The sequence below is a fragment of the Oncorhynchus keta genome, chromosome 18 (genome assembly GCF_023373465.1).
Source record: "Oncorhynchus keta strain PuntledgeMale-10-30-2019 chromosome 18, Oket_V2, whole genome shotgun sequence".
NCBI classification, from domain to species: domain Eukaryota; kingdom Metazoa; phylum Chordata; class Actinopteri; order Salmoniformes; family Salmonidae; genus Oncorhynchus; species Oncorhynchus keta.
Genome location: NC_068438.1, coordinates 54,332,292 through 54,354,791, shown reverse-complemented (window position 1 = coordinate 54,354,791; position 22,500 = coordinate 54,332,292). Strand labels below are relative to the sequence as shown.

General features: G+C 47.5%; 1 protein-coding gene across 4 annotated transcripts in view; it reads right to left on the bottom strand.

The window, feature by feature from the left end:
• tenm4 (teneurin transmembrane protein 4) overlaps positions 1–22,500 on the bottom strand; it is a 783,671-nt gene that overhangs the window by 178,692 nt on the left and 582,479 nt on the right. For all 4 annotated transcript variants that reach the window (XM_052468712.1, XM_052468713.1, XM_052468714.1 and 1 more), the window contains 3 exons: positions 16,205–16,324; positions 8,342–8,603; positions 4,631–4,898 (listed from right to left, as the gene is read on the bottom strand). In XM_052468712.1, the coding sequence (XP_052324672.1) occupies positions 4,631–4,898; positions 8,342–8,603; positions 16,205–16,324 (650 nt within the window). The remainder of the gene's footprint in view (positions 1–4,630; positions 4,899–8,341; positions 8,604–16,204; positions 16,325–22,500) is intronic.

Below are 22,500 nucleotides of genomic sequence, written 5' to 3'. Positions count from 1 at the left end.
AGAGGACAGGTATTTAGTTACTATATAACCTACTGACACTAGAGAGAGAGAGAGAGGACAGGTGTTTAGTTACTCTGAATGAGACCAGGTAAAAATAGATTCAGAACAATCTTTATAGTTCCATTACTGATTAACAACAAACATACAAGTAGCACAACACAATTAACCAATCAACTGTAATTCAATCAACCAATCAACTGTAATTTAATCAACCAATCAACCGTAATTCAATCAACCAATCAACTGTAATTCAATCAACCAATCAACTGTAATTCAATCAACCAATCAACTGTAATTCAATCAACCAATCAACCGTAATTCAATCAATCTTTTTATTTTTTATTTATATTTATTTAACAGATTGTTATTTACAATGACAGCCGGCCGGATGTGATACAGCCTAGATTCGAACCAGGTACTGCAGTGATGCCTCTTGCACTGAGATGCAGTGTCTTAGACCCCTGCTCCACTCTGGAGCCCCCCACATAGTACTGAGATGCAGTGTCTTAGACCCCTGCTCCACTCTAGAGCCCCCAAATAGCACTGAGATGCAGTGTCTTAGACCCCTGCTCCACTCTAGAGCCCCCAAATAGCACTGAGATGCAGTGTCTTAGACCCCTGATCCACTCTGGAGCCCCCAAATAGCACTGAGATGCAGTGTCTTAGACCCCTGCTCCACTCTAGAGCCCCCCCCCCACATAGTACTGAGATGCAGTGTCTTAGACCCCTGCTCCACAATAGAGCCCCCAAATAGCACTGAGATGCAGTGTCTTAGACACCTGCTCCACTCTAGAGCCCCCAAATAGCACTGAGATGCAGTGTCTTAGACCCCTGCTCCACTCTGGAGCCCCCCAAATAGCACTGAGATGCAGTGTCTTAGACCCCTGATCCACAATAGAGCCCCCAAATAGCACTGAGATGCAGTGTCTTAGACCCCTGATCCACTCTGGAGCCCCCCATATAGCACTGAGATGCAGTGTCTTAGACCCCTGATCCACTCTGGAGCCCCCCACATAGCACTGAGATGCAGTGTCTTAGACCCCTGATCCACTCTGGAGCCCCCCATATAGCACTGAGATGCAGTGTCTTAGACCCCTGATCCACTCTGGAGCCCCCCATATAGCACTGAGATGCAGTGTCTTAGACCCCTGATCCACTCTGGAGCCCCCCACATAGCACTGAGATGCAGTGTCTTAGACCCCTGATCCACTCTGGAGCCCCCCATATAGCACTGAGATGCAGTGTCTTAGACCCCTGATCCACTCTGGAGCCCCCCATATAGCACTGAGATGCAGTGTCTTAGACCCCTGATCCACTCTGGAGCCCCCCATATAGCACTGAGATGCAGTGTCTTAGACCCCTGATCCACTCTGGAGCCCCCCACATAGCACTGAGATGCAGTGTCTTAGACCCCTGCTCCACTCTGGAGCCCCCACATAGCACTGAGATGCAGTGTCTTAGAGCCCCCCCCTGATCCACTCTGGAGCCCCCACATAGCACTGAGATGCAGTGTCTTAGACCCCTGATCCACTCTGGAGCCCCCCATATAGCACTGAGATGCAGTGTCTTAGACCCCTGATCCACTCCGGAGCCCCCCATATAGCACTGAGATGCAGTGTCTTAGACCCCTGATCCACTCTGGAGCCCCCACATAGCACTGAGATGCAGTGTCTTAGACCCCTGCTCCACTCTGGAGTCCCCCCCATATAGCACTGAGATGCAGTGTCTTAGACCCCTGCTCCACTCTGGAGCCCCCACATAGCACTGAGATGCAGTGTCTTAGACCCCTGATCCACTCTGGAGCCCCCCACATAGCACTGAGATGCAGTGTCTTAGACCCCTGCTCCACTCTGGAGCCCCCCCATATAGCACTGAGATGCAGTGTCTTAGACCCCTGATCCACTCTAGAGCCCCCCATATAGCACTGAGATGCAGTGTCTTAGACCCCTGCTCCACTCTGGAGCCCCCCACATAGCACTGAGATGCAGTGTCTTAGACCCCTGATCCACTCTAGAGCCCCCCACATAGCACTGAGATGCAGTGTCTTAGACCCCTGATCCACTCTGGAGCCCCCCACATAGCACTGAGATGCAGTGTCTTAGACCCCTGATCCACTCTGGAGCCCCCCATATAGCACTGAGATGCAGTGTCTTAGACCCCTGATCCACTCTGGAGCCCCCCACATAGCACTGAGATGCAGTGTCTTAGACCCCTGATCCACTCTGGAGACCCCCCCATATAGCACTGAGATGCAGTGTCTTAGACCCCTGATCCACTCTGGAGCCCCCCACATAGCACTGAGATGCAGTGTCTTAGACCCCTGATCCACTCTGGAGCCCCCCACATAGCACTGAGATGCAGTGTCTTAGACCCCTGCTCCACTCTAGAGCCCCCCACATAGCACTGAGATGCAGTGTCTTAGACCCCTGATCCACTCTGGAGCCCCCCAAATAGCACTGAGATGCAGTGTCTTAGACCCCTGATCCACTCTGGAGCCCCCTAAATAGCACTGAGATGCAGTGTCTTAGACCCCTGATCCACTCTAGAGCCCCCCATATAGCACTGAGATGCAGTGTCTTAGACCCCTGATCCACTAGAGTCCCCCCAGGAGACCCTGGAGCCCCCCAAATCAAACAATCAATATCCATAATACATCAGGTCACCTAACACCCACCAACATACAACTACAGGTATGTCCTGTCACCTAACACCCACCAACATACAACTACAGGTATGTCCTGTCACCTAACACCCACCAACATACAACTACAGGTATGTCCTGTCACCTAACACCTACCAACATACAACTACAGGTATGTCCTGTCACCTAACACCCACCATTCATCAACTACAGGTATGTCCTGTCACCTAACACCCACCAACATACAACTACAGGTATGTCCTGTCACCTAACACCCACCAACATACAACTACAGGTATGTCCTGTCACCTAACACCTACCAACATACAAATACAGGTATGTCCTGTCACCTAACACCCACTAACATACAAATACAGGTATGTCCTGTCACCTAACACCCACCAACATACAACTACAGGTATGTCCTGTCACCTAACACCCACTAACATACAACTACAGGTATGTCCTGTCACCTAACACCTACCAACATACAACTACAGGTATGTCCTGTCACCTAACACCCACCAACATACAACTACAGGTATGTCCTGTCACCTAACACCCACCAACATACAACTACAGGTATGTCCTGTCACCTAACACCCACCAACATACAACTACAGGTATGTCCTGTCACCTAACACCCACCAACATACAACTACAGGTATGTCCTGTCACCTAACACCCACCAACATACAACTACAGGTATGTCCTGTCACCTAACACCCACCAACATACAACTACAGGTATGTCCTGTCACCTAACACCCACCAACATACAAATACAGGTATGTCCTGTCACCTAACACCCACCAACATACAACTACAGGTATGTCCTGTCACCTAACACCCACCAACATACAACTACAGGTATGTCCTGTCACCTAACACCCACCAACATACAACTACAGGTATGTCCTGTCACCTAACACCCACCATTCATCAACTACAGGTATGTCCTGTCACCTAACACCCACCAACATACAACTACAGGTATGTCCTGTCACCTAACACCCACCAACATACAACTACAGGTATGTCCTGTCACCTAACACCCACCAACATACAACTACAGGTATGTCCTGTCACCTAACACCCACCAACATACAACTACAGGTATGTCCTGTCACCTAACACCCACCATTCATCAACTACAGGTATGTCCTGTCACCTAACACCCACCAACATACAACTACAGGTATGTCCTGTCACCTAACACCCACCAACATACAACTACAGGTATGTCCTGTCACCTAACACCCACCAACATACAACTACAGGTATGTCCTGTCACCTAACACCCACCAACATACAACTACAGGTATGTCCTGTCACCTAACACCCACCAACATACAACTACAGGTATGTCCTGTCACCTAACACCTACCAACATACAACTACAGGTATGTCCTGTCACCTAACACCTACCAACATACAACTACAGGTATGTCCTGTCACCTAACACCCACCAACATACAACTACAGGTATGTCCTGTCACCTAACACCCACCAACATACAACTACAGGTATGTCCTGTCACCTAACACCTACCAACATACAACTACAGGTATGTCCTGTCACCTAACACCCACTAACATACAACTACAGGTATGTCCTGTCACCTAACACCCACCAACATACAAATACAGGTATGTCCTGTCACCTAACACCCACCAACATACAACTACAGGTATGTCCTGTCACCTAACACCCACCAACATACAACTACAGGTATGTCCTGTCACCTAACACCCACCAACATACAACTACAGGTATGTCCTGTCACCTAACACCCACCAACATACAACTACAGGTATGTCCTGTCACCTAACACCCACCAACATACAACTACAGGTATGTCCTGTCACCTAACACCCACCAACATACAACTACAGGTATGTCCTGTCACCTAACACCCACCAACATACAACTACAGGTATGTCCTTACACCAAACAAAATATACATGATAAATAATGAACTTTCCCTCACCGAAGGCCTCAGACAGCCCATAGACCTTCTGACTGTAGACATCAGCCTTGTCCCAGACGAAGTTATAGTTGAGATTAGGAGCAACAGGGAACCACTTCCTGAACAGTCGTCCCTCCACCGCCACCACAAGGTGTACCTTCATCAGGTTAAAGGGCACGGTGGAGTGGGTCAGGGTCACCCGCAGGATGGACTTATACCCAGGGCTCCTACTGCTCAGGTAGCTCAACGCCATGTCTGTCCCGGGGATAGGAACCTCTTCCTGGAGAGCCTGGGGAAGGGGGGGGAAGAAATAGATGGTTACACCGGGGGACATATTGACCGTTATACTACCACACTACTGCTCAGGGAGCTCAACACCATGTCTGTCCCGGGGATAGGAACCTCTTCCTGGAGAGCCTTGGGAGAGGGGGAAGATACAGTGTTACACCGGGGGACATATTGACCGTTATACTACCACACTACTGCTCAGGGAGCTCAACACCATGTCTGTCCCGGGGATAGGAACCTCTTCCTGGAGAGCCTAGGGAGAGGGGGGAGATACAGTGTTACACCACCATCAACAGGAGGAGCATGTGTTTGTTGTTATCTTTCATTCATTTCATCCATTTGATAACTAACACTAATATGTACTTGGATGCTCACACCATGTACAGTTTGTGTCCATGTGTTGATGCACTAGAGATTAATTAATACCCTGGTGTTGATATAGACTGTCCACATACCGGGGCAGTCTTACACAACAGACAGACAGACAGACAGACAGACAGACAGGCAGGCAGACAGGCAGGCAGGCAGGCAGGCAGGCAGGCTGGCAGGCAGGCAGGCAGGCAGGCAGGCAGGCAGGCAGGCAGACAGACAGACAGACAGACAGACAGACAGACAGACAGACAGACAGACAGACAGACAGACAGATATGTTATGAAGAGAGAGAGAGAGAGAGACAGGTATGAGAGAGACAGACCAACATACAGAGAGGTAGAGATGTCCTGTCACCTAACAGACCAAGAGACAACTACAGGTATGTCCTGTCACCTAACAGACCAACATAGAGACAGAGAGTCCTGTCACCTAACAGAGAACAGAGAGAGAGGTAGAGTCAGAGAGAGAGAGAGAGAGAGAGAGAGAAGGATGTCCTGTCACCTAACAGACCAACATACAACTACATATATGTAGTCATATATAGAGAAGAGAGTCAGAAGAGAGAACATACAACTACAGGAGAGAGTCACCTAGACAGAGAACATAGAACTACAGGTATGTCCTGTCACCTAACAGAGAAGAGAGAGAGAGATGAAAGAGAAGAGAGAGAGAGAGAAGATAGAGGAGAGTCAGAACAGAGAAGAGAGAGACAGGTATGAGTCACCTAACAGAGAGAGATAGAGAGAGAGGATGAGAGAAGAGAGAACATACAAGAGAGGGAGAGAGAGGGATGGGCTGGTAGAGAGCAGATCAGACTACACAGCGGGGAAGCCTCTATGATACTGCCTTTTAAACACCCACTTGTAAACCTCATAGAAATTAAAATGTGTCCTGGGTGTTGAGGAGATGTATTTATCATTGTCATGACGACCAAGTAATTATTATACTGGTCAGATAGCAACACAGGACTGAGTCATTATTACACTGGTCAGATAGCATCACAGGACTGAGTCATTATTATACTGGTCAGATAGCATCACAGGACTGAGTCATTATTATACTGGTCAGATAGCATCACAGGACTGAGTCATTATTACACTGGTCAGATAGCATCACAGGACTGAGTCATTATTATACTGGTCAGATAGCATCACAGGACTGAGTCATTATTATACTGGTCAGATAGCATCACAGGACTGAGTCATTATTACACTGGTCAGATAGCATCACAGGACTGAGTCATTATTATACTGGTCAGATAGCATCACAGGACTGAGTCATTATTATACTGGTCAGATAGCATCACAGGACTAGGAGTCATTTTATACTGGTCAGATAGCATCACAGGACTGAGTCATTATTATACTGGTCAGATAGCATCACAGGACTGAGTCATTATTATACTGGTCAGATAGCATCACAGGACTGAGTCATTATTATACTGGTCAGATAGCATCACAGGACTGAGTCATTATTACACTGGTCAGATAGCATCACAGGACTGAGTCATTATTATACTGGTCAGATAGCATCACTGGACTGGGTCATTATTACACTGGTCAGATAGCATCACAGGACTGAGTCATTATTATACTGGTCAGATAGCATCACAGGACTGAGTCATTATTACACTGGTCAGATAGCATCACAGGACTGAGTCATTATTATACTGGTCAGATAGCATCACTGGACTGGGTCATTATTACACTGGTCAGATAGCATCACAGGACTGAGTCATTATTACACTGGTCAGATAGAATCACAGGACTGAGTCATTATTACACTGGTCAGATAGCATCACAGGACTGAGTCATTAATACACTGGTCAGATAGCATCACAGGACTGAGTCATTATTATACTGGTCAGATAGCATCACTGGACTGAGTCATTATTACACTGGTCAGATAGCATCACAGGACTGAGTCATTATTACACTGGTCAGATAGCATCACAGGACTGAGTCATTATTATACTGGTCAGATAGCATCACAGGACTGAGTCATTATTACACTGGTCAGATAGCATCACAGGACTGAGTCATTATTATACTGGTCAGATAGCATCACAGGACTGAGTCATTATTACACTGGTCAGATAGCATCACAGGACTGAGTCATTATTACACTGGTCAGATAGCATCACTGGTGTCTGGTCTTTAGAGTGGGGAGCTGTCTGTACCACGTCTGGCATGAATCATTATAATAGGAGAGATAGAGGAGAAGAGAAGAGAACAGAGGAGAACAGAGGACGACAGAAGAGAACAGAACAGGAGAGAACAGAACAGGAGAGAACAGAACAGAACAGAAGAGAACAGGAGAGAACAGAACAGGAGAGAACAGAACAGGAGAGAACAGAACAGAAGAGAACAGAACAGGAGAGAACAGAACAGAGGAGAACAGGAGAGAACAGAACAGGAGAGAACAGAAGACGACAGAAGAGAACAGAACAGGAGAGAACAGAACAGGAGAGAACAGAAGAGAACAGAACAGGAGAGAACAGAACATATGAGAACAGGAGAGAACAGAACAGGAGAGAACAGAAGAGAACAGAACAGGAGAGAACAGAACAGAGGAGAACAGGAGAGAACAGAACAGGAGAGAACAGAAGAGAACAGAACAGGAGAGAACAGAACAGAGGAGAACAGGAGAGAACAGAACAGGAGAGAACAGAAGAGAACAGAACAGGAGAGAACAGAACATATGAGAACAGGAGAGAACAGAACAGGAGAGAACAGAAGAGAACAGAACAGGAGAGAACAGAACAGAGGAGAACAGGAGAGAACAGAACAGGAGAGAACAGAAGAGAACAGAACAGGAGAGAAAAGGTCAGAACAGAAGAGAAGATGTGCATGTAAACCACAACCCACAGTGCAGGGATGAGAGGAAGGGGGTACTGAGAGGACAAGATGGTGGCTCATTCATCCCACTTCACTCCTCTGTAACTATCCCCCAGGTCGTTGCTGTAAATTAAAATGTGTTCTCAGTCAACATACCTGGTAAAATAGGGGTGAAAAAAACAGAGATCCTATTACATTGCCGGGATTCAAATTGACATCCTATCGGAGTCTGTACCTGTATTTCGGGTACGATGGTCCCCCTCTCGGAGCAGGCCCCGGCGAACGCAGTGAGGGGTGCCGACGACAAGATGGGGGATGGACGCGTGAAGCCGCTGACATCACAGCTGGGGATCTCATTCTCCTCGTGACGCATCACGATGGTATCCATGACGAAGAAGCGTCCCCATGGCAACCACAGCGTGTGCTCCTGGGTGATGAACGGAGCGCGCTCGAAGCGCAGGGCGATGGCCACGCCCCCGTTGGTCACCAGGTCAAAACTTGGAAGGAAACAAACAAACAAGGAAGTAGAACAAATCTGACTTTAAAGGGAAGTGATAACTCAGTGGCTCGGGGGAACAAAACATCGATATTTTGGGTCCTTGTCCAGGAAACTCCCCAGATCTTAATCCCATTGAGAAATTGTGGCCAATCGTCAAGAGGCGGACGGACAGACAGACAAAACCCCACAAATTCTGACAAACTCCAAGCATTGGCGGCAGGGTGGCAGGGTAGCCTAGTGGTTAGAGCGTTGGACTAGGAACCAGAAGGTTGCAAGTTCAAACCCCCGAGCTGACAAGGTACAAATCTGTCGTTCTGCCCCGGAACAGGCAGTTAACCCACTGTTCCCAGGCCGTCATTGTAAATAAGAATTTGTTCTTAACTGACTTGCCTGGTTAAATAAAGGTTAAATAAAGGTAAAAAAAATAATAAAAAAAATGGATTATGCAAGAATGGGCTGCCATCAGTCAGGATGTGGCCCAGAAGTTAATTGACAGGATGCCAGGGCAGATTGCAGAGGTCTTGATAAAGAAGGGTCAACACTGCAAATATTGACTCTTTGCATCAACTTCATGTAATTGTCAATAAAAGCCTTTGACACTTATGAAATGCTTGTAATTATACTTCAGTGTTTCATAGTAAAATCTGACATAAATATCTAAAGACACTGAAGCAGCGAACTTTGTGGAAATTAATATTTGCGTCATTCTCAAAACTTTTAGCCACGACTGTAGGTGCCAGGCGCACCGGTTTGTGTCAAGAACTGCAACGCTGCTGGGTTTTTCACTCTCAACAATTGTATATGAATTCATGATTCATTTGTTTTAATAATTTTCATTCATTTATAGACATAATGCATATCCTTCGGAAGACTAAGAAATAACAATGGATTTTTATCTCTAATTGTTAATCCACTACGTATTCAATGTTTAATCCCTGTCATATTTATAATCATATATATTATATTTATAATCATATATATTATATTTATAATCATATATATGATATTTATAATCATATATATTATATTTATAATCATATATATTATATTTATAAACATATATATTATATGTATAAACATATATATTATATTTATAATCATATATATTAAATTTATAATCATATATATTATATTTATAATCATATATATTACATTTATAATCATATATATTATATTTATAATCATATATATTATATTTATAATCATATATATTATATTTATAATCATATTTATTATATTTATAATAATATTTTACTCATCATATGGTGAATATCTCCAATGAACCCTAATTAAGAGCATTGCTACTGTGATCACATTGTACTGAACTAATGTAACAGACTAAATGAAAAGACGTTGAAAATGATGCTGTTTGTTGGTTCCACCATTTATTTCACTCTCTCTCTCTCTCTCTCAGTCACGTTCCCGTAAAACAGGAAGAGAATGATGAAGCTAATGCATTGAGAAGACGCAGTAGGACCACCGAGGCTGAATCGACGTCACACGCTGAACGAGCAATAGCAATGTGTTACTGTCTGTTTCAACAGAATGGAGACTTACTTTTTAAGTTCAGGCACATGGGAGGCATCCCAAATGGCACCGCTTTCCCTATATAGTGCACTACTTTTAACCAGGGACCCGCACCGTAGGGTCAAATGTAGAGCACAATGGAGGGAATATGGTGCCATTTGGGATGCAGATATAACGTGACTCCTCAGCCCTGTTTGTGTAATGCACTGTGCTGTGCCACTGCTCATATTTAAATATAGCCTATGAGGCAGAAAGCTACTAGGAACAGACGAGATCTGTTCTGTGCGGCAGCAAGATGGAGGAAGCCACTTCTCTATCGATCCCCTCACACCGAGGCTAGGCTGTCCACTCTCACATCCACCCCGTCTAAAAGCCCTGCAATGCAATCAGAGCTATCTCTCTCTGTCTCCCTCTCTCTCTCCCTCTCTCTCTCTCTCTCTCTCTCTCTCTCTCTCTCTCTCTCTCTCTCTCTCTCTCTCTCTCTCTCTCTCTCTCTCTCTCTCTCTCTCTCTCTCTCTCTCTCTCTCTCTCTCTGTCTCCCTCTCTCTCTCTCTGTCTCTCCCTCTCTCTCTCTCTGTCTCTCTCTCTCTCTCTCTGTCTCTCTCTCTCTCTCTCTCTCTCTCTCTCTCTCTCTCTCTCTCTCTCTCTCTCTCTGTCTCTCTCTCTCTCTCTCTCTCTCTGTCTCTCTCTCTCTGTCTCTCTCTCTGTCTCTCTCTCTCTGTCTCTCTCTCTGTCTCTCTCTCTGTCTCTCTCTCTCTCTCTGTCTCTCTCTCTCTCTCTCTCTCTGTCTCTCTCTCTCTCTCTGTCTCTCTCTCTCTCTGTCTCTCTCTCTCTCTGTCTCTCTCTCTCTGTCTCTCTCTCTCTCTCTCTCTCTCTCTCTCTCTCTCTCTCTCTCTCTCTCTCTCTCTCTGTCTCTCTCTCTCTCTCTCTCTCTCTCTCTCTCTCTCTCTCTCTCTCTCTCTCTCTCTCTCTCTCTCTCTCTCTCTCTCTCTCTCTCTCTCTCTCTCTCTCTCTGTCTCCCTCTCTCTCTCTCTGCCCTGCAGACCGGCTGGCCTGGCTGGAATGGGCTGGCCTGACTGGGCTGGCCTGGTCTGGTCTGACTGAGCTGGCCCGGCTAGAATGGGCTGGCCTGGCTGGTCTGCTCTGACTGAGCTGGCCTGGCTGGAATGGGCTGGCCTGACTGAGCTGGCCTGGCTGGTCTGGTCTGACTGGAATGGGCTGGCCCGGCTGGAATGGGCTGGGCTGGTCTGACTGGGCTGGCCCGGCTGGAATGGGCTGGCCTGGTCTGACTGGGCTGGCCCGGCTGGAATGGGCTGGCCTGGTCTGACTGGGCTGGCCCGGCTGGAATGGGCTGGCCTGGTCTGACTGGGCTGGCCCGGCTGGAATGGGCTGGCCTGGTCTGACTGGGCTGGCCCGGCTGGAATGGGCTGGCCTGGTCTGACTGGGCTGGCCCGGCTGGAATGGGCTGGCCTGGTCTGACTCCCTATCAGTGTTGCTACCATGGTTCATGGGATAAACACTCTTTCCCTCTCTCTGAATAAATCCATACAGCAGAACTCACTTAGTCAGCTAGAGGCCTCTCATATAGTACTGTATACTATGGTATTGTATAGTATTTCTACCGTATTGTATAGTACTGTATAGTATTGTATAGTATTGTATGATTTGATTTGATTTGATATTGTATAGTGATGTTTTGAATGATATAGTACTGTATTGTATTGCATAGTATTGTATAGTGCTGTATTGAATTGTATAGTATTGTATAGTACTGTATAATAATACTGTCTTGTATAGTACTGTATAGAATGGTATAATACTGTATTGTATTTTATAGTACTGTATTGTACTGTATTGTATAGAATGGTATAGTACTGTATTGTATTGTATAATATTGCATAGTATTATATAGTACTGCATTGTATAGTATAGAACAGAATTGTGACCGCAGAACACTTCCTCCTCCTCCACTACAGTCAATTAGCTGGTCAACCTGCCGACCCAGCTGTGACATGGGACAGTAGTCAATGGTCCCAATGGACCCTGCAGGCTACAGCCTCTGATTCAGGGGCTCTGCCACGTAGACAGAGGCCTGCTATAAATATACATCCCCCACCCCTCTGGAATACAGTGCCCTGATTGGCTAAAGCAGTAAACAAAGGTCTGTGCCGCCCTTGGTACTGCGCTGTGCCCTTGGTCAGGGGTGCATACCAGCCAGTAGTACTGTGTGTATATGGCCAGGCAGTAGTACTGTGTGTATATGGCCAGTCAGTAGTACTGTGTGTATATGGCCAGTCAGTAGTACTGTGTGTATATGGCCAGTCAGTAGTACTGTGTGTATATGGCCAGTCAGGAGTACTGTGTGTATATGGCCAGGCAGTAGTACTGTGTGTATATGGCCAGGCAGTAGTACTGTGTGTATATGGCCAGTCAGTAGTACTGTGTGTATATGGCCAGGCAGTAGTACTGTGTGTATATGGCCAGTCAGTAGTACTGTGTGTATATGGCCAGTCAGTAGTACTGTGTGTATATGGCCAGTCAGTAGTACTGTGTGTATATGGCCAGTCAGTAGTACTGTGTGTATATGGCCAGGCAGTAGTATTGTGTGTATATGGCCAGGCAGTAGTATTGTGTGTATATGGCCAGTCAGTAGTATTGTGTGTATATGGCCAGGCAGTAGTACTGTGTGTATATGGCCAGTCAGGAGTACTGTGTGTATATGGCCAGTCAGTAGTACTGTGTGTATATGGCCAGGCAGTAGTACTGTGTGTATATGGTCAGTCAGTAGTACTGTGTGTATATGGCCAGGCAGTAGTACTGTGTGTATATGGTCAGTCAGTAGTACTGTGTGTATATGGCCAGGCAGTAGTACTGTGTGTATATGGTCAGGCAGTAGTACTGTGTGTATATGGCCAGTCAGTAGTACTGTGTGTATATGGCCAGGCAGTAGTACTGTGTGTATATGGCCAGGCAGTAGTAGTGTGTGTATATGGCCAGGCAGTAGTACTGTGTGTATATGGCCAGTCAGTAGTACTGTGTGTATATGGCCAGCCAGTAGTACTGTGTGTATATGGCCAGCCAGTAGTACTGTGTGTATATGGCCAGTCAGTAGTACTGTGTGTATATGGCCAGTCAGTAGTACTGTGTGTATATGGCCAGGCAGTAGTACTGTGTGTATATGGCCAGTCAGTAGTACTGTGTGTATATGGCCAGTCAGTAGTACTGTGTGTATATGGCCAGCCAGTAGTACTGTGTGTATATGGCCAGTCAGTAGTACTGTGTGTATATGGCCAGTCAGTAGTACTGTGTGTATATGGCCAGTCAGTAGAAGCAGGTGGAGAGAGGGGGATGGTGATGATGATGAGGGTAACGGTTCTGCTCTCCCTGCTGTGAGGCCACAGTGCACATGGTGTGCTTTGTCCGTTCGTACACCACCCCCGACCCCGCACCGCCTCCACATCACACTCCAACACATCTGGACAGCCCCCCAGGCTTCCTGGTCTCCCAGCGAGCAGTACAGCTCAGCCAATCAACGAAGGGCTTCTCTGCCCTGGTCGTTATCAATCATGACACTGCCTTAAGCCATGTGAGTAACTCTATTCAGCTAACTCACATCAGACCTCATATCAGACCTCACATCAGACCTCACATCAGACCTCACATCAGACCTCACATCAGACCTCACATCAGACCTCATATCAGACCTCATATCAGACCTCATATCAGACCTCATATCAGACCTCACATCAGACCTCACATCAGACCTCACATCAGACCTCACATCAGACCTCATATCAGACCTCACATCAGACCTCATATCAGACCTCACATCAAACCTCACATCAGACCTCACATCAGACCTCATATCAGACCTCATATCAGACCTCACATCAAACCTCACATCAGACCTCATATCAGACCTCACTGCTCCAGATCTCACATCAGACCTCACATCAAACCTTACATCAGACCTCACTGCTCCAGATCTCACATCAGACCTCACATCAAACCTTACATCAGACCTCACTGCTCCAGATCTCACATCAGACCTCACATCAGACCTCACATCAGACCTCACATCAGACCTCACTGCTCCAGACCTCACATCAGACCTCACATCAGATCTCACATCAGACCTCACATCATAACTTATATCAGACCTCACATCAGACCTCACATCAGACCTCACATCAGATCTCACATCAGACCTCACTGCTCCAGACCTCACATCAAATCTTACATCAGACCTCACATCAGATCTCACATTAGACCTCACATCAGACCTCACATCAGACCTCACTGCTCCAGATCTCACATCAGACCTCACATCAGACCTCACATCAGACCTCACATCAGACCTCACTGCTCCAGACCTCACATCAGACCTCACTGACCTCACATCAGATCTCAGACCTCACTGCTCCAGATCTCACATCAGACCTCACATCAGACCTCACATCAGACCTCACTGCTCCAGACCTCACATCAGACCTCACATCAGACCTCACATCAGACCTCACTGCTCCAGATCTCACATCAGACCTCACATCAGACCTCACATCAGACCTCACATCAGATCTCACTGCTCCAGACCTCACATCAGACCTCACATCAGACCTCATATCAGACCTCACTGCTCCAGACCTCACATCAGACCTCACATCAGACCTCACATCAGACCTCACTGCTCCAGACCTCACATCAGACCTCACATCAGACCTCACATCAGACCTCACTGCTCCAGACCTCACTGCTCCAGACCTCACATCAGACCTCACATCAGACCTCACATCAGACCTCACATCAGACCTCACATCAGACCTCACATCAGACCTCACTGCTCCAGACCTCACATCAGACCTCACATCAGACCTCACATCAGACCTCACATCAGACCTCACATCAGACCTCACTGCTCCAGACCCAGAGTACTTTAACTCTCACAGATCAAAGGGTTTAAACCGCGTCTGATGTTAAGTTGTTACTAATACAAGTGACATCCAATCAATTAATCTAGTAGCTAGTGCTAGAGGAGGGGGGGTGTGGAGGGGGGCGGGGAGGGGGCAGAGGAGGTACAGGTTGTGTGCAGGGAGGGAGGGAGGGAGGGAGGGAGGGAGGGAGGGAGGGAGGGAGGGAGGGAGGGGGAGGGGGAGGGGGAGGGATGGAGGGAGGGAGGGAGGAGGGAGGGAGGGAGATGGAGGGAGGGAGGGAGGGATGGAGGGATGGAGGGAGGGAGGGAGGGAGGGAGGGAGGGAGGGAGGGAGGGAGGGAGGGAGGAGGGAGGGATGGAGGGAGGGAGGGAGGGAGGAGGGAAAGGGAGGAGGGAGGGGAGAAGGAGGGAGGGTGAGTGAGGAGGGAGGGAGGCAGACACTAATGTACGTGTTGGGGGTTGAGAGGGTAAAGAGAGGGACTTTGAGAGCAGAGAGCCATCCATGATAAAGGGAGGGATAGGGGGAGGGAGAAATGGTGGAGAGAAAGAGCTAGACCGTGGTTCACAACACAGGTTCACAAAACCGGTTCACAACACAGGTTCACAACACTGGTCTAAATGAGGGGGATGTACAGACAGGACTATACCGCACGGTACAGCCTGCACACTGGAGAGAGGAGAGGGCAGACTGGTTATTAGAGAGCAGAGGAGCCAGTGTACTCTGTGTGTGTACTCTGTGTGTGTACTCTGTGTGTGTGTGTGAGTGTGTGTGTGTGCGTGTGTGTGTAGCTAGAGGTCTCACCTGCCGTCCTGCCTTGTGTGTGTGTGTGTGTGTGTGTGTGTGTGTGTGTGTGTGTGTGTGTGTGTGTGTGTGTGTGTGTGTGTGTGTGTGTGTGTGTGTGTGTGTGTGTGTGTGTGTGTGTGTGTGTGTGTGTGTGTATATCTAGAGGTCTCACCTGCCGTACTGCCTGGTGATTGTGTGTGTGTGTGTGTGTGTGTGTGTGTGTGTGTGTGTGTGTGTGTGTGTGTGTGTGTGTGTGTGTGTGTGTGTGTGTGTGTGTGTGTGTGTGTGTGTGTGTGTGTGTGTGTGTGTGTGTGTGTGTGTGTGTGTGTGTGTGTGTGTGTGTGTCTAGAGGTCTCACCTGCCGTCCTGCCTGGTGATTGTATAACCATATGCAGGGTTGTTGATGAAGCTGATGTTGACACCAACCAGAGGCGTTCCGTCTGATGTCACCACCTGTCCACGAATCACACAGGCATGGCTACGGAGAGAGAGAGAGAGACTCAGGCATGGCTACGGAGAGAGAGAGAGAGACTCAGGCATGGCTACGGAGAGAGAGAGAGAGACTCAGGCATGGCTACGGAGAGAGAGAGAGAGACTCAGGCATGGCTACGGAGAGAGAGAGAGAGAGAGAGAGAGAGAGAGAGAGAGAGAGAGAGAGAGAGAGAGAGAGAGAGAGAGAGAGAGAGAGAGAGACTCAGGCATGGCTACGGAGAGAGAGAGAGAATCACACAGTATAGAGAGATAGAGAGAGAGAGAGACTCAGGCATGGCTACGGAGAGAGAGAGAGAGAGAGACACAGGCATGGCTACAGAGAGAGAGAGAGAGAGACTCAGGCATGGCTACGGAGAGAGAGAGAGAGAGACACAGGCATGGCTACAGAGAGAGAGAGAGAGAGAGAGAGAGAGAGAGAGAGAGAGAGAGAGAGAGAGAGAGAGAGAGAGAGAGAAACACACAGGCATGGCTACAGAGAGAGAGAGAGAGAGAGAGAGAGAGAGAGAGAGAGAGAGAGAGAGAGAGAGAGAGAGAGAGAGATAGAGAGGGAGAGAGAATCACACAGGCATGGCTACAGGGAGAGAGAGAGAGAGAGACTCAGGCCTTGTACACTAGAGAGGAGATATTGAAAAGTACACTACAGCACGGCACAGTAAACGACTCTCTCCTGCTGAATGAATCAATCTATTTCCATAGCTAGAACACATATGAATAATTTAACAGAAAGGAAAACAACAGTAGGAACAATAGAGTAAATAGACAGAAATAAAAACAGAGAAATCCCCTGGTATCAAACTAAGGGCTTGTAGAGGTTCTCCAAGGGCTTTTCCGTCCTGATCCTCAGAGGATAATAACGTTAATGAGAAAGCTTCACATGCCCCCCCCCCCCTCCGTCCCCTCCGTCCCACACGATTACACTGCTGCCACTCTCTGTTTATTATATATGCATAGTCACTTTACCTCTACCTACATGTATATATTACCTCAACTTACCTGTGCCCTCTGCACATTGACTCTGTACCGGTACACCCTGTATATAGCCTCCACATTGACTCTGTAGCGGTACCCCCTGTATATAGCCTCCACATTGACTCTGTACCGGTACCCCCTGTATATAGCCTCCACATTGACTCTGTACCGGTACCCCCTGTATATAGCCTCCACATTGACTCTGTAGCGGTACCCCCTGTATATAGCCTCCACATTGACTCTGTAGCGGTACCCCCGGTATATAGCCTCCACATTGACTCTGTACCGGTACCCCCTGTATATAGTCTCCACACTGACTCTGTACTGGTACCCCCTGTATGTAGCCTCCACATTGACTCTGTACCGGTACCCCCTGTATATAGTCTCCACATTGACTCTGTACCGGTACCCCCTGTATATAGCCTCCACATTGACTCTGTACCGGTACCCCCTGTATGTAGCCTCCACATTGACTCTGTACCGGTACCCCCTGTATATAGCCTCCACATTGACTCTGTACTGGTACCCCTGTATGTAGCCTCCACATTGACTCTGTACCGGTACCCCCTGTATATAGTCTCCACACTGACTCTGTTGACCCCTGTATATAGTCTCCACACTGACTCTGTACCGTAATACCCTGTATATAGCCTCCACATTGACTCTGTACCGGTACCCCCTGTATGTAGCCTCCACATTGACTCTGTACCCCCTGTATAGCCTCCACACTGACTCTGTACCGGTACCCCCCTGTATGTAGCCTCCACATTGACTCTGTACCGGTACCCCCTGTATATAGTCTCCAAACTGACTCTGACTACCCCCTGTATATAGTCTCCACACTGACTCTGTACCCCCCTGTATGTAGCCTCCACATTTACTCTGTACCGGTACCCCCTGTATATAGTCTCCACACTGACTCTGTACCGGTACCCCCTGTATGTAGCCTCCACATTAACTCTGTTCCGGTACCCCCTGTATGTAGCCTCCACATTGACTCTGTACCGGTACCACCTGTATATAGCCTCCACATTGACTCTGTACCGGTACCCCCTGTATATAGTCTCCACACTGACTCTGTACCGGTACCCCCTGTATATAGCCTCCACATTGACTCTGTACCGGTACCCCCTGTATGTAGCCTCCATATTGACTCTGTACCGGTCACCCCTGTATACAGCCTCCATATTGACTCTGTACCGGTACCCCCTGTATATAGCCTCCACGTTGACTCTGTACCGGTACCCCCTGTATATAGCCTCCACATTGACTCTGTACTGGTACCCCCTGTATATAGCCTCCACATTGACTCTGTACTGGTACTTTATGGAGGTTAACTCCAGTCCTACCCCTATCTATCCCCATTATGGAGGTTAACCCCAGTCCTACCCCTATCTATCCTCATTATGGAGGTTAACCCCAGTCCTACCCCTATCTATACCCATTATGGAGGTTAACCCCAGTCCTACCCCTATCTATACCCATTATGGAGGTTAACTCCAGTCCTACCCCTATCTATCCCCATTATGGAGGTTAACCCCAGTCCTACCCCTATCTATCCCCATTATGGAGGTTAACCCCAGTCCTACCCCTATCTATCCTCATTATGGAGGTTAACCCCAGTCCTACCCCTATCTATACCCATTATGGAGGTTAACCCCAGTCCTACCCCTATCTATCCCCATTATGGAGGTTAACCCCAGTCCTACCCCTATCTATACCCATTATGGAGGTTAACTCCAGTCCTACCCCTATCTATCCCCATTATGGAGGTTAACCCCAGTCCTACCCCTATCTATCCTCATTATGGAGGTTAACCCCAGTCCTACCCCTATCTATCCCCATTATGGAGGTTAACCCCAGTCCTACCCCTATCTATCCCCATTATGGAGGTTAACCCCAGCCCTACCCCTATCTATCCTCATTATGGAGGTTAACCCCAGTCCTACCCCTATCTATCCCCATTATGGAGGTTAACCCCAGTCCTACCCCTATCTATCCCCATTATGGAGGTTAACCCCAGTCCTACCCCTATCTATCCCCATTATGGAGGTTAACCCCAGTCCTACCCCTATCTATCCCCATTATGGAGGTTAACCCCTATCTATCCCCATTATGGAGGTTAACCCCAGTCCTACCCCTATCTATCCCCATTATGGAGGTTAACCCCTATCTATCTCCATTATGGGGATAGACAGGGGTTTAAAACCATATCTATTTTTGCAGTAGTGCGCAAAATCGTGTCCCCAAACAACTGGTTCACTGCCACCCCTCCCTCTTTAATTAGACCTTTCTGATCATTTTTTCATGCATTTGTGGTTCTTAAACAGTCGACTCACACCGGAGACAATTAACACAGGGTTGTATGTAAGGGACTGCCCTCGACTCGTCCTTACTAGAGGCAAGCTCATTCTCCCACCTCAGACTGCTGTTCCAAACACACACACCGCTCCCCAGGCAAGCTCATTGGTTCACTCTGTGGTACTCCGTTCCCCAGGAACGAGAGCTTTAAGCTTGTCCCCTTCAGAGGACCTTGGATCAACTGAACAGAGCAGACCATGACGTGTGTGTGTGTGTGTGTGTGTGTGTGTGTGTGTGTGTGTGTGTGTGTGTGTGTGTGTGTGTGTGTGTGTGTGTGTGTGTGTGTGTGTGTGTGTGTGTGTGTGTGTGTGTGTGTGTGTGTGTGTGTGTGTGTGTGTGTGTGTGTGTGGCTTTTTAAAATAAATGTGAGCAGCAGTCTTCTGTAAACAAACCAGGAATAAAGTAGTGCACTATATAGGGAATAGGGTGTACAGAGATCTGGTCTAAAGTAGTGAACTATATAGGGAATAGGGTGTACAGAGATCTGGTCTAAAGTAGTGCACTATATAGGGAATAGGGTGTATAGACCTGTGGTCTAAAGTAGTGCACGATATAGGGAATAGGGTGTATAGAGCTCTGGTCTAAAGTAGTGCACTATATATGGAATAGGGTGTATAGACCTGTGGTCTAAAGTAGTGCACGATATAGGGAATAGGGTGTATAGAGCTCTGGTCTAAAGTAGTGCACTATATAGGGAATAGGGTGTACAGAGCTCTGGTCTAAAGTAGGGCACTAAATAATTACTGCTGCAGCCTTCCTGGCTAGCTAACTGCAAACTGTTACTGACAAACCCACACATCCATCTGTCTGCATTTCTCTAGAATTAGCAGTGGCACTAACACAGCTAGTGTTAGCCTTGTCTGGTCATCTACGATTACTCAGTCATGCTGACAGTTGGTAGAGTCTAGAGTCTTCTTTGAAAGGGCAGTCTGTGTGTCAAACTCTAGTACGGGCCCTGGCCAAAAGTAGTGCACTATGTAGGGAAAATAAAGACATTTGGGATGCTGGTTTTCTCTGTTTACATGGGAGCTGGAACTATATACTTGCTGCATCTAACCCCTTGGAGAGATGAGCTAACAGCTAACAACCCTCCCATCATAAAACCAAGCTAACAGCTAACAACCCTCCCATTATAAAACCAAGCTAACAGCTAACAACATTCCCATTATAAAACCAAGCTAACAGGACCTCCAACCTCCTCAGTTTTAAAACCAAGCTAACAGGACCTTCAACCCTCCCGTTATAAAACCAAGCCAACAGGACCTTCAACCCTCCCAATTATATAACCAAGCTAACATGACCTTCAACCCTCCCATTATAAAACCAAGCTAACAGGACCTTCAACCCCCTCAGTTATAAAACCAAGCTAACAGGACCTTCAACCCCCTCAGTTATAAAACCAAGCTAAAGAGGACATTCAACCCTCCCGTTATAAAACCAAGCTAAAGAGGACCTTCAACCCTCCCATTACAAAACCAATCTAACAGGACCTTCAACCCCCTCAGTTATAAAACCAAGCTAACATGACCTTCAACCCTCCCATTATAAAACCAAGCTAACAGGACCTTCAACCCCCTCAGTTATAAAACCAAGCTAACAGGACCTTCGACCCCCTCAGTTATAAAACCAAGCTAAAGAGGACCTTCAACCCTCCCGTTATAAAACCAAGCCAACAGGACCTTCAACCCTCGCGTTATAAAACCAAGCTAACAGGGACACTAAGTACCCTTAGAGAGACACCAGTAACAACTTGACCAGGGAACATGTTTAGACCTTAATATAATATGAGGAACACAGACAGAGACACTGAAAGGAAACAAAACAGAGAGGCTTCGTTCCAAATGCCACTCTATTCCCTACACACTACACTACTTTTGACCAGGGCCCATAGGGAATATGGTGCCATTTGGGAGTGTTCTTGTGGATGTAAAGAATAGCTAATGCCTCAGTATTTGCAGGCCAATTTCGCCCTCAAATTGTTCCCTGAGACAAAACCACTGTTTACTATTCTAGTCAGCGGTCTGTTCTGTTCTGTCTGTGTCGTTGTCTGTGTCTCTGTCTGTGTCTCTGCCTGTGCTTGTCTGTGTCTCTGCCTGTGCTTGTCTGTGTCTCTGTCTGTCTCTGTCTGTCTCTGTCTGTGTCTCTGTCTGTGTCTCTGCCTGTCTCTGTCTGTGTCTCTGTCTGTGTCTCTGCCTGTGTCTCTGCCTGTGTATCTGTATTTGTCTGTGTCTCTGTCTGTGTCTCTGTCTGTGTCTCTGTCTGTCTCTGTCTGTGTCTCTGCCTGTCTCTGTCTGTGTCTCTGTATTTGTCTGTGTCTCTGTCTGTGTCTCTGTCTGTGTCTCTGCCTGTCTCTGTTTGTGTCTCTGTCTGTCTCTGTCTGTGTCTCTGTCTGTGTCTCTGCCTGTCTCTGTTTGTGTCTCTGTCTGTCTCTGTCTGTGTCTCTGTCTGTGTCTCTGTCTGTGTCTCTGTCTGTCTCTGCCTGTCTCTGTCTGTCTCTGTATGTGTCTGTGTCTGTGTCTCTGTCTCTCTCTCTCTCTCTCTCTCCTTTTCTCTCTGTCTCTCTCTCTCCTTCTCTCTGTCTCTCTCTCTCCTTCTCTCTCTTTCTCTCCTTCTCTCTCTGTCTCTCTCTCTCCTTCTCTCTGTCTCTCTCTCTCCTTCTCTCTGTCTCTCTCTGTTTCTCTCTCTCCTTCTCTCTCTGTCTCTCTCTGTCTCTCGCTCTCCTTCTCTCTCTGTCTCTCTCTCTCCTTCTCTCTCTCTCTCTCTCTCTCTCTCTCTCTCTCTCTCTCTCTCTCTCTCTGTCTCTCTGTCTCTCTGTCTCTCTCTGTCTCTGTC